Below are 12,606 nucleotides of genomic sequence, written 5' to 3'. Positions count from 1 at the left end.
ACCTGAAAAAAAAAAAAAAAAGAAATTACCATGGACTTGACCTGTGGTGGCACAGTGAATAAAGTGTCAGCCTGGAATATTGAGGTAGGTCATCAGTTCAAAATCCTGGGCTTGCCTGGTCAAGCACATATGGGAATGAAGCTTTCTGTTCCTCCCCTCTCTGTCTTTCCCCTCCCCCTAAAATAAATAAAGTCTTTTTAAAAATTGAGGACAAAACAAAGAGTTTTTTTTTAGAAAAAGAATTTCCATAGATTTGAAGAAATTAAAGTTCATGTGGAAGAGTAAATGTGTGGGAAATGCCTAGAAAGTTCTAAAAACTTTATTGGGGGTTATTGCCTTACTGTTAAAAGTTATTACAAAGTACCATGTATAATACATCCCTGGAACAGAGCCTACACAGACGTAGGTACATGTAAGGATTTATTTGACCTGACTTCAGAGAAAAAGCTTTCAAATTCCACCACTGAGTATTATATTAGCTGAGGGTTTGTCAGGTTGAGATATTTTCCTTCTACAGGCAGTTTCCGGGTTACAAACAAGATAGGCTCTGTAGGTTTGTTTCTAAGTTGAATTTGTAAGTAGGTTGGAACAGGTACATTTACTTATTAAATGCAACTTAGACAGACGTTTGTTTTAACATAGTATTTATTTTTTCCTTTCTGTACATATAAATACTTAAACATTTTCACATACAATCTTAAACAATCTTGGATAATGAAGATGATGGACTTGTTGGAGAAGATGGACTGGTGTTAGAGAGTCAGGGTTTGATTCTGTTGCCCAAGTCAGTTTCTTGAAGTAAGCATCAAGGGTGGTTTGTACAGAGTGTTTCTTTTTCTCATGGTAAATGACTCTGTAGCATCTCAGACCTTTGGTGCCTGCACAGTAAACTTTGGTGAAACTGTCCGCATCAGGATCTTGCTCCTCTAACTTTGCCATTCCTGCTTCAATAAGATGAAAAGCATCAGCTAATTCTTTTGTAGAAAACTTTTTTGGTTCTGGAGTTTCTAGGTCCCTGTTTTCTTTCCTAAATGTTATCATCTGCTGCTCCAGTTCCATAAGGTCTTCATTGTTTAGTTCTTTGCCATAGGAGTCGGGTTACTCTGATATAATTTTCACTGATGTTCAACTGCATTTGATTATCAATAGCCCTTATGGCACTCTGTTCATAAGTACAAGTTGTATCTATGTCAGATGTTTGTAACTTTGGGACTAACTAATACACATTTTATTGAGAGTTTTAATCATAAATTGCTGTATCTTATTGATTATTTTTTCTGCATCTATTGATAACATATGAGTTTTATACTTTGTTTTATTAATGTGGTATTACATTTATCGATTTGTGTATGTTGAACCATCCTTATGCCCCTGGAATGAACCCCATTTGATCATAATGTATTATTTTTTAATGTATTGTTGTATTTGATTTGTTAGTATTTTGTTTAGCATTTTTGCATCTGTATTCATTGGCAATATTGGTCTATAGTTTTCTTTTCTGTGTTATTCTTGCCAGGTTATTTTTTTTAAGTTGTGTTTCTTTTTTATTTATTTTTATTTAAAATAACTTTATTTTTATTTCTTTAAAGATTTTATTTATTGACTTTACAGAGAGTGAACAGAGGGGGATAGAAAGAAGTATCAACTCATAGTCACTTCACTTTAGTTGTTCTTTGCTTGCTTGTTGGCTTGTCGTATGTGCCTTGATTGGGCAAGCCCAGGGTTTTGAATTGGAGGCCTCAGCATTCAAAGTTGATGCCCTGTTCACTGAGCCACCAAAGGCCAGGTGCCAGGTTTTTTTTTGTTTTTTTTTTTGTTTTTTTTTTTGTTGGTTTTTTTTCTATTTTTTTTTTTTTTTTTTCTGAAGCTGGAAACGGGGAGAGACAGTCAGACAGACTCCCGCATGCGCCCGACCGGGATCCACCCGGCACGCCCACCAGGGGGCGACGCTCTGCCCACCAGGGGGCGATGCTCTGCCCCTCCAGGGCGTCGCTGTGCCGCGACCAGAGCCACTCTAGCGCCTGGGGCAGAGGCCAAGGAGCCATCCCCAGCGCCCGGGCCATCTTTTCTCCAATGGAGCCTTGGCTGCGGGAGGGGAAGAGAGAGACAGAGAGGAAGGAGGGGGTGGGGGTGGAGAAGCAAATGGGCGCTTCTCCTATGTGCCCTGGCCGGGAATCGAACCCGGGTCCCCCGCATGCCAGGCCGATGCTCTACCGCTGAGCTAACCGGCCAGGGCCAGGTGCCAGGTTTTAATATCAGGGTCATGTTGGTGTCATAAAATGAGTTAGAAAATATTGCCTATACCTCAATTTTTAGAGGAGTTTGAGAAGGATAGGTATCCAATCTTCTTGAATGCTTGGAAATACATATATATATTTTTTTTAAGGCACCAAAAGGTATGAAAAGAACAAGGGCTAGATGAACTAAAATCTCAGAGACAGGAAAACCTTTCTGAGGTGAGCTGAGCACAGGCTTAACACGGGCAGAGTGCCTCTGCTGAGGGAAGAGAAGTCACCCACGTTGTTGGTGGTCATGCAAAGCTAGAGTGACAAGTTAAAAACTTAAGGGGTTTCAAACAATGTCCAGTTCTCTCTACAGAACATTTGCAGAACTCTTGGATGTTCAGAAGGCTGGAGACTTGTGGTAGTTGCTCCTAAAAGGTATTTTGAATCCCCAAGTCTGGCACTATTGATTAGGAAATGATGACCTACTAAGCAGGGAAAGGAGAAGCACCTCAACTACCCAATCGATCTGTTCCTCAAGTATTTGCCATATTTCGAGGCTATTTGGAGCAGTAGCTTGAAATGCTAGCTTGATCTTCAGTATTTCTGGACTAAGAAGATGAATACCTGCCTAGTTGTCAATCAGAAGATTGTGAGGAACATGCCTGAAGAATATGGGTGAACCAGCCTGAAACAGTAAAACAGTAACCCAACCCTGACACAGCCTAAAACTTGATTAGACTGAGGTGATCAACCATTTACCATATCTGACTAATTAGGAAAAATGGAGAACCCTCTCTGGTGGAAAATAATATGAGGTGGAACCTCTAGAGTTATTCATAATTTCTAGCAAACAATAAAAAATTATTACATTTGCAAACAATGAAATATGGCCAAAACTAAAAGAAAAAGAGATAATAGAAGATGATCCACAGACAATATAGATCTCAGAGCTATCATACAAGATATAAAAAGAACTGATTAACATGTTAAGAAAAATGATGAAAATTATGGACATATAGATGAAAATTTGGAGACTGTAAAGAGAATTAGAATTTATAGCAAAGTCAAATAGACATTTTAGAATTGAAAAAAATATGAAATGAAGAACCCAATGTAAGAGTTTAACACAGTTTGGGCATGGCAAAACATAGGATTAGTGAATTGGAAGACAGGTCAATGGAAAAAAACCCAACCTGAAGCATAAAAATAAAAAAGAATGGTAAACAAAGAGAAAGTAAGACTTGTGGGAAACATGCACAAACACCTACCACACATATAATTGGAGTCTTAGAAGGAGAAAAGAGAGACTACTGGGCAAAAACATTACCTGAAGAGATAATAGCTGAGTATTTCCTTAAATTGATGAGAGATATACACTCATAGATTAAAAAAAAAAACTCAGAGCCCTGGCCGGTTTGCTCAGTGGTAGAGCGTCGGCCTGGCGTGCAGGAGTCCTGGGTTCGATTCCCGGCCAGGGCACACAAGAGAGGTGCCCATCTGCTTCTCCACCCCTCCCCCTCTCCTTCCTCTCTGTCTCTCTCTTCCCCTCTCGCAGCCAAGGCTCCACTGGAGCAAAGTTGGCCCTGGGCGCTGAGGATGGCTCCATGGCCTCTGCCTCAGGTGCTAGAATGGCTCTGGTTGCAACAGAGCAACGCCCCAGATGGGCGGAGCATTGCCCCCTGGTGGGCATGCTGGGTGGATCCTGGTCGGGCGCATGGGGGACTGCTTTCCCGTTTCCAACTTCAGAAAAAAAAAATACAAACAACAACAACAACAACAAAAACTCAGCAAACCCAAGCAGGATGGATACAAATAAAATCATACCCAGACACATTGTAGTAATACTGCTGAACATCTTAAAAGAAGTCAGAGGAAAATAAAAAGCCACATTATTTTCAAAGACAGTATGACAGGTGACTTCCTAACAAAACAATGGAAGATAAAAGACAATCAAATAATATCTTCAAAGTTCCAAAAGAAAATAACTGTTAACCTAGATTTACATAACAAAGGAAAAATGTCACAAAAATAAAAAATTTTTTAAAGTCACTTTTACCAAAACAATCTTGAAAAAGAATGAAGTTGGAGGTCTTTTGCTTCCTGATTTAAAAACCTACTATGACTATACAGTAATCAAAACAATGTGGTACTGTCATAAAGACAGACATATAGACTAATTGAATAAAAGAAAATCTAGAAATAAATGCTCACACATATGATCAGTGATTTTGACAAGGGTGTCAAGACCATTCAATAAGGAATAGATAGTCATTTCAACAAATGGTGTTGGAAAAACTAAATATTCCCCTTGCAAAAGAAGTTGGATTCTTTTTTATACCATATATAAAAGTTAACTCAAAATGGATGAGATAAACATAAGAGCTAAAACTGTAAATAATACTTTTGAAAAAAAAGTGGAAATCTTCATGACATTGCATTTGGCACTAATTTCTTAAATATGACATCAAAAATATGAGAACAAAAGAAAAAATAGATAAATAGGGCTATATCAAAATTCAAATCTTCCCCTGACTTGTGGTGGGGCAGTGGAAAAAGCGTCAATCTGGAACACTGACCTCCTTGGTTCAAAACCCTGGGCTTGCCTGGTCAGGGCACAAATGGGAGTTAATGCTTTCTGCTCCTCCCTCCTCTCTCTCTCTCTCTCTTTCTCTCTCTCTCTCTCTCCAAAACTGAATAAAAACAAAACAAAGTCTCTTTGTAAAAAAGAAAATAAATAAACTCTTCTGCATTTCAAAGGACACTGTTGAAAGTTCCTGACTTAGTGGGACTTTTAGTATATAGCAAGGCAGACAGTCTTTAGACAAATGTGATGCATGCTCGCACAGGGATATTGTAGAACTGAATTACACAGGATATAAAACAGCAAAAATCTTCAGGGGAGACCCTCAAAGTAGCGCAACAATAGACAACTGGACAACTCTCTCTCTTTTTAAAATATGTGGTTTTTAAATTTTTTTATGTATTGATTTTTAGAGAAGGTAGAAAGAAGCATCAAGTCATAGCTGCTTCACTTTAGTTTTTAATTGATTGCTTCTTGTACATGCCCCGACCAGGCAAGCCCAGGGTTTTGAACCAGAGAGCACAGGATTTCAGGTCAACACTCTATCCACTGTCCACTGTGCCACCACAGGCTTGGCTCTCTCATCTTTTTGTTACATTCTCTGGGACCAGGCTTGAGCAGTTTGGGAAATGATCCTTATGTAACTCTTTTGTAGTTGAAGTCTCAAATTCCATTTCTCCTTTAAAAAAAAATGGAGCCATGAAAATGTTTGTGAGCCTGACCAAGCGATGGCACAGTAGATAGAGCATTGGATTGGGACATAGAGGACTCAGTTTCAAAACCCCAAGGTCACCAGCTTGAGCACAGGCTCATCTGGCTTGAGCACAGGCTCAACAGCTTGAGTGCGGGGTTGCTGGCTTAAGCGTGGAATCATAAACATGACCCCACAGTCGCTGGATTGAGCCCAAAGGTCACTGGCTTGAAGCCCAAGGTCGCCAGCTTGAGCCCAAGGTCACTGACTTGAGCAAGGGGTCACTCACTCTGCTGTAGCCCCCGGTCAAGGTACATATGAGAAAGCAATCAGTGAACATCTAAGGTGTCGCAACCAAGAATTGATGCTTCTCATCTCTCTCCCTTCCTGTCTGTATGTCCCTATCTGTCCCTCTCTCTGACTCTCTCTCTGTTTCTGTCAAAAAATAAAAATAAAATAAAATGTTTGTAGTTATAAAAATTTAAAAAGAAAAAATAAAAATAAAATGTTTGTGGGTTGGTAGTAATAATGGTTTAGTCTAAGTTTATTTCTTTTCTGAGAATTTCAGGACATCCTTTATAACTAAGGATTGCGCATTATAAAACCAGTCCAGGAATTACTGATTTAAAAGCTTGAACTTTGGCCCTGACCAGAGAGCTCAGTTGGTTAGACATCCCAATATGCAAAGGTTGCAGGTTCAATCCCTGGTCAGGGCACATACAGGAACAGATCAAGGTTTCTGTCTCTCCCTTCTCTCTCTAAAATCAATAAATAAGTTAAAAAAAATTTTAAAGCCTGAACTTTGGTGGGAACTAAATGCTAATTAAAATTAAAGTAACAGACAACCAGAGAAAACTGGATGCACTTAAAAAAGATTTCTAGTATGCCCTGGCCAGCTGGCTCAGTGGTAGAGTGTCGGCCTGGCGTGCAGAAGTCCTAGGTTCGATTCCCAGCCAGGGCACACAGGAGAAGCGCCCATCTGCTTCTCCACCCCTCCCCCTCTCCTTCCTCTCTGTCTCTTCCCCTCCCGCAGCCGAGGCTCCATTGGAGCAAAGATGGCCCGGGCACTGGGGATGGCTCCTTGGCCTCTGCCCCAGGCGCTAGAGGGGCTCTGGTCGCAACAGGGCAACCCCTCGGAGGGGCAGAGCATCGCCCCCTGGTGGGCAGAGCCTCGCCTCTGGTGGGCGTGCCCGGTGGATCCCGGTTGGGCGCATGCGGGAGTCTGTCTGTCTCTCCCCGTTTCCAGCTTCAGAAAAATACAAAAAAAAAAAAAAAAAAAAGATTTCTAGTATGGTAGTTCCTCAAAATATTAAGAATAGAACTACCATATGATCCAGTAATCCCTCTACTGGGTATATTCCCCCCAAACTCGAAAACACTGGTACATAAAGACACATGCACCCTCATGTTCATCACAGAATTGTTCACGGTGGCCAACACATGGGAACAACCAAAATGCCCTTCAATATAGGACTGGATAGAGATGTGGTACATATATACTATGTGGTACATATATACTATGTGGTACATATATACTATGTGGTACATATGTACTATGGAACATATATACTCAGCCATAAGAAATGATGACATAGTATCATTTATGACAACATGGATAGACCTTGATAACAGTATACTGAGTGAAATAAGTAAATCAGAAAAAACTAAGAACTGTATGATTCCATATATAGGTGGGACACAAAATTGAGATTCATGGACATAGATAAGAGTGTAGTGGTTTCCAGGGGGAGGGAAAGGGAGGAGCGGGAGGTGGGTGGGGGAAGGGCATAAAGAGAATCAAATATAAGGTAATGGAGGATAATTTAACTTTGGGTGATGGGTATACAACATAATCAAATGTCTTAATGATCTGGAGATGTTTTCTCTAAATCTATGTACTCTAGTTGACCAATGTTACCCTGTTAAAATTAATTGTTTAAATAAAAAATATATATATATATATTACTAAAAAAAAAGATTTTCTAGATAATAGCAGACCTGTTTTAAAAAAGAAAATTCCTAAGTTTCCCTGTTTCAGTTAACTTATGTCTTTTTGTGTTCACCTTAGAACAGAACACATGCTGGTCACCTTTTGAGTCTTACATTGTCAAATGTTAGTGGCTTACTTTCTGTATCATCTTCTCAGGCTGAATGATTCCAGATCCTTTCACTTTTCTGCTTTCAGACTCTATGGAATCCAACTACCTGCCAGATCTCTGGAACCAAAACTGGCGATAGCAGAGACTTCTTAAAATGGAGTGAGACCAGAAACCAGCAAGCTACCTCAGGCCACTTCTAAACAAGAACAGAGCCAGTTTGTTGCCAGCTGATATATTTAAGTTTATATGTTGAGGGCTCTTGTGGCGACAAGCAAGGTATTTTATGGGTTCTGGAGGAATTCCAGTAAGCCAATTGTCATCACATCTGAGTACATGCTTTTTGTCCAAGTAAACCACTGAATGACCCAAAAGTCACTTGGATTATAGGTCTTGGGGTGTGGGTGGCTATTAATTAGAGGGGGAAAAAAGAAATGAATAACCGCTTTTCAAGACTAAAAGTTGATATGAAAAGCTGGCTGCCTCTAATACGTATACCAAAATCTTGACCCTTCCCTTTCCAGGGTTTCATAATATAATAAAATAGTTTTTCAATAAGGTTAAAATTTCATACTTTGCTTTGGTTCAAATCAACTTTGGGAATCTAAGAAACAAAATCGGCTTAGTTTCTTGCTGAGTAAAAAATTGAAATTCAAGCTGTGTAGGGAGTACTGCCAAGTAGTGGTTTTCGGTTCATCAGTTTGATTCTAGACACTGCTTCCAGCCCCTATCACAGAATCCTGCTGAAAAGCAAACCCCTGTAATTTAGTTTTATTCTCAGTCAATGGAGTTTTTCTGCTTAAGCAGTGGGCGAGAGTTTTGTGGGGTTTTTTTTAAGACTTTATTTGTTCATTTTAGGGGGGGGGGGAGGAGCAGGAAACATCAACTCCCAAATGTACCTTGACAAGCAAAGCCCAGGATTTCAAATCCAGGACCTCAGCGTTCCAGGCTGAACTTTATCCACGGGGACACCACAGGTCAGGCTGCAAGAAGACTTTCTAATAAGAAAACTTTCAGAGATTTGGCCAACATCCTACTGAGTGAGCAATCCACTGGTATCACACACCCCAGGGTATACACAACTGTATGATTCTTTTTTAAATTCTAGGTTTGAAGATTCAGATCTACCATTACCAGCTGTGTGATCGGGTAAATCACAACTCAAGCCTCGGTTTCTTATCTATAATACAGGTCGACAATGCTTGCCTGTCAGGCTGCTTTGAGAAACGGTGTAAGAAAGAGATCCTGATTTCACTGTTAGTTTCATGTGGGGCTTTTGATAAGGACCCAAGACGGGCAGGAGAAATTCTGCATCTTCGCTCAGCGCCCTCCCCCACCCGCCCCCCACCTACCTCTCACCAGTCCCTTCCTTCTGTTAGCGTCACAACACTTGGAAGACCATATTTCCCCATGTATAAGACGCTCCCATATATGACTCACCTTAATTTGGGGGGCCCCAAATTTGGAAATATTGTATTACATGAAGTTATTGAACTCAAGTTTTATTCATCATAAAATTCATACAACTCATCACTGTCAAAACTCTCATCCATTAATTTGTCCTCATCTGTGTCTGATGACGAATCACTGTCTTCATATATTGCCTCCTCCTCAGTTCCATCTACGGCATTTGAAATGCACACTTCTACAACCACTGTATGAGACACACCCAGTTTTAGACCCCAAATTTTTTGGGGGGGTGCATTTGATACGTAGGGATATACGGCAGTTCCCATTCTACTGCGAGGCAATGCGGTGTTGCGCAATTCCAACTGTCAGCGGGGGTCTCTAGCAAGAACGATCTTAGCATCGGTAATGACCTCATCAACATGGCTGCTGGAAGGGACCAGCAGGAAGAGGTAAGGCCCCACGGAAGGATCACTTCCGCTTCCGTTGGCGCAAGCGCTTGCATTTCTTCTGCTACCGTGACTAAGATGGAAGCGATTTGGGAGTCGCGGTCTGCACTCTGGGCTGGGGGTCCGGCACCGGGGCAATTTTATCGCATTCCGCCCACTCCTGGTTCCCTTGTGGACCCGGCATCCGCGCTCTACGGGGATCCGATTACGCGCACCCAGTAAGCTGTGGGCGCCTCAGCCTGCGCAGGGGGTGGGCCTGTGGGGCCTGGCGCGGCCCGCTGTTCCGAGAGAGCTGGAGAAGGCGAGCGGCAGCTCGGGACAAGAGTCTGGGGGAATGAAAGAAAGGAGCCATGGAAAACCCGAGGCGGGCTCACTGCTGGAAGAGGACTCGGACTCGGACTCTTCCTCTGCGCCACTCCTCCAAAGCTCCTCTCTCTCTCTCTCTCTCCAGGAACCCCATGGTGACCGGGACCTCGGTCCTGGGCGTGAAGTTTGACGGCGGAGTGGTGATTGCAGCAGACATGCTGGGTTCCTACGGTTCTTTGGCCCGTTTCCGCAACATCTCTCGCATTATGAGAGTCAACGACAGCACCATGCTGGGTGCTTCCGGAGACTACGCTGATTTCCAGTATTTGAAGCAAGTGCTTGGCCAGATGGTGTAAGTCATCTAGAATAGGGCGTTGTTCCCAAGTGGGGAGGAAAGGGGCATCTGCTGTTTTTTATCCCCTAAAGTTATAAGGTGGAGGCACTTGTGGCTGCAGCAGGGGACAGGGAGAATTGTTGGGGGTGGAAGATGTGGGATAGAGATCCCGACATTCATATTCTTACAATCATTTCTTTTTAAGGATTGATGAGGAGTTGTTGGGAGATGGGCACAACTATAGTCCTAGAGCTATTCATTCATGGCTGACCAGGGCCATGTACAGCCGCCGCTCCAAGATGAACCCCCTGTGGAACACCATGGTCATCGGAGGCTATTCTAATGGAGAGAGGTTGATTTGAATACAAATAACATTTTCTTGACAGCCTAATCTGTAGTGACTGTATAGTGTGTGTTTATCTTTCCTCCCGGAATAAATCCCAGTTCTTAGACCCCATTGCCCCATCCTTCAACTAAGATACAGAAACCTAAGATGAAATGAATTCTTTCATCTATTGTGTCCTGTTAGCTTCCTCGGTTATGTGGACATGCTCGGTGTAGCTTATGAAGCCCCTTCGCTGGCCACTGGTTATGGTGCATACTTAGCTCAGGTAAGTAGGGAATTGAGAGGTGGGAGCGAGGGCAAGACAGAAGGCAATGGGGGTTACTGGTTGTGTGCTTGTTTTTCCTTTATAATTCTGACATGAATAGGTTAGGATCCCTATTGCTGGGCAAATGGTTGTCTGTGTAGTCCAGAGGCTTCGAGTGTGGCACTTATATTCCAATGACAAGGCATGTCCAGAAGTCAGTAGTCATGTGCGGAGAAAAGACATTCTAGACTTATCTGGGTCTTAGCACAAATATGCAAAACTTATTCTGGTGAGATGGTAGGTGAAATGTTACTTTTTCACTCATTTGTGCATGTTACGCCATGGATTTCAGACAAATAGCCTGGTATTCAGCCTTTGATATCTCCCATGTTTTTTCTCTGATCTCCCTAGCCTCTGCTTCGAGAAGTTCTGGAGAAGCAGCCAGTGCTAAGCCAGACTGAGGCCCGAGAACTAGTGGAACGCTGCATGCGAGTGCTGTACTACCGAGATGCCCGTTCTTATAACCGAGTGAGGAGGGGACTGACTAATAAAGGTGGTGAAGGGATCTAATTGGCAGGTTCTGGATATTTACAAATGCTTGGGGTCTGCTTTGAAGAACAGTTTACCCTATTTCTGACTACTATTCATATTAGAGGAAGACCCTCTACTTGACCTCTGACCAGACCCCCAGAGACTTTTTCCATGTGGGGGTGAGGATTTTCATTGAGAACTTTCTTTTCAGTTTCAAGTCGCCACTGTAACTGAAAAAGGTGTTGAAATAGAGGGACCCTTGTCTGCAGAAACCAACTGGGATATTGCCCATATGATCAGGTGATTGAAATTAAAATTACAGTAGAAAAAATAGGTAGAATTGGAGGCTCCTTGGTTTGCCCTAAGTTGGGGTTTTTTTTTATCTCAACCCAAAAAATCTCTGGGTGGAATGTGTTTTGGTTGGATAGCACTGCTTTTAGGATTGGATTCTTCTCCCTATGGCTTTACAATTTTTTTCTGCTCTCTTCCTTTTTAGTGGCTTTGAATGAAATACACATTATCCAGAACTGAAGTTGTGCCCTTCTTCAACTTTGAACTTGGCTGGTTCAAAGGTAGACTTTTTTTTTTGTAAAATAAATCTTTTGAAATACTTGCTGAGTAGTTGTGTTCTTTCTGACCAGATCACACCAAGAGCAAAATCACCAAGTACTGCTATGTGCCATCTCACTACCTGATGAGACCGACCATTTGGCTCTTGGTTCTCAGAGTTCTCTGCATGACAATACAGAAGATCCACTATTCTCTTCATTTGTTAAGGCAGCTTTATGTAGAAACCAGGCTTTATTAATTTTGTGGGATAACCTAAGTGGCTTTTGTGTTTAGTATTTTTCTTCCATATTTCCACCCATATACTATTCTAAAATATAGTTTCTGGTTAGTGCTGCCTACAAATGTAGTTTTAATTAAAACCCCATTCCAAAATAAAATGGAGCATCTAATAGAGCAGCCTCTCCTTCCATTCAACCTCCATGTGGGAAATACTGTCAACATTTAACCTAAAAGTTGTTATTCAAACCTGCTAATTTCTAGCGCTTAGCAGAAAACCTCTTGCAAGTTTTGTGTCTTTAATAAAGTGTCCCAAGTTTAGCTAGCTGTGAGTCAAATGAGGTAGAGTATTAGCCAAGTTCCATCCCTGGGATGGTGAAACTAATGCCTATCTTCTCTAGACCTCTGAGAAAGTAGTATAGAAGCAAACCCAAAAACAGAAATTCAGTGACGTCAGGAAAAATCAAAACATTCCTCTGTACCACTCACAATGAAAACAAACTGATACATTAAAGAAAACCATGAGCTTTCTATTTGAATATTCTACACATTCAGTCTCAACACAGAAAGTAGTCAATAAATACTTGTTTATTGATTAAACTGATTTAAA

The 12,606-nt window shown here is 41.6% G+C and overlaps 1 protein-coding gene across 1 annotated transcript; it reads left to right on the top strand.

Moving 5' to 3' along the window:
- Positions 1-9,491: 9,491 nt before the first annotated feature.
- Positions 9,492-11,823, top strand: PSMB4 (proteasome 20S subunit beta 4). The gene is made up of 7 exons (XM_066362501.1): positions 9,492-9,667; positions 9,901-10,107; positions 10,295-10,441; positions 10,619-10,700; positions 11,091-11,207; positions 11,422-11,510; positions 11,707-11,823. Exons 1-7 carry the CDS (start codon positions 9,528-9,530, stop codon positions 11,717-11,719), a joined length of 795 nt encoding a protein of 264 aa, XP_066218598.1. The 5' UTR covers positions 9,492-9,527; the 3' UTR covers positions 11,720-11,823.
- Positions 11,824-12,606: the final 783 nt, after the last annotated feature.

The sequence above is a fragment of the Saccopteryx leptura genome, chromosome 2 (assembly GCF_036850995.1).
Source record: "Saccopteryx leptura isolate mSacLep1 chromosome 2, mSacLep1_pri_phased_curated, whole genome shotgun sequence".
Lineage (NCBI taxonomy): Eukaryota > Metazoa > Chordata > Mammalia > Chiroptera > Emballonuridae > Saccopteryx > Saccopteryx leptura.
Note: the sequence above shows the minus strand (reverse complement) of the source record. Positions and strands in the feature narration are given on the sequence as shown.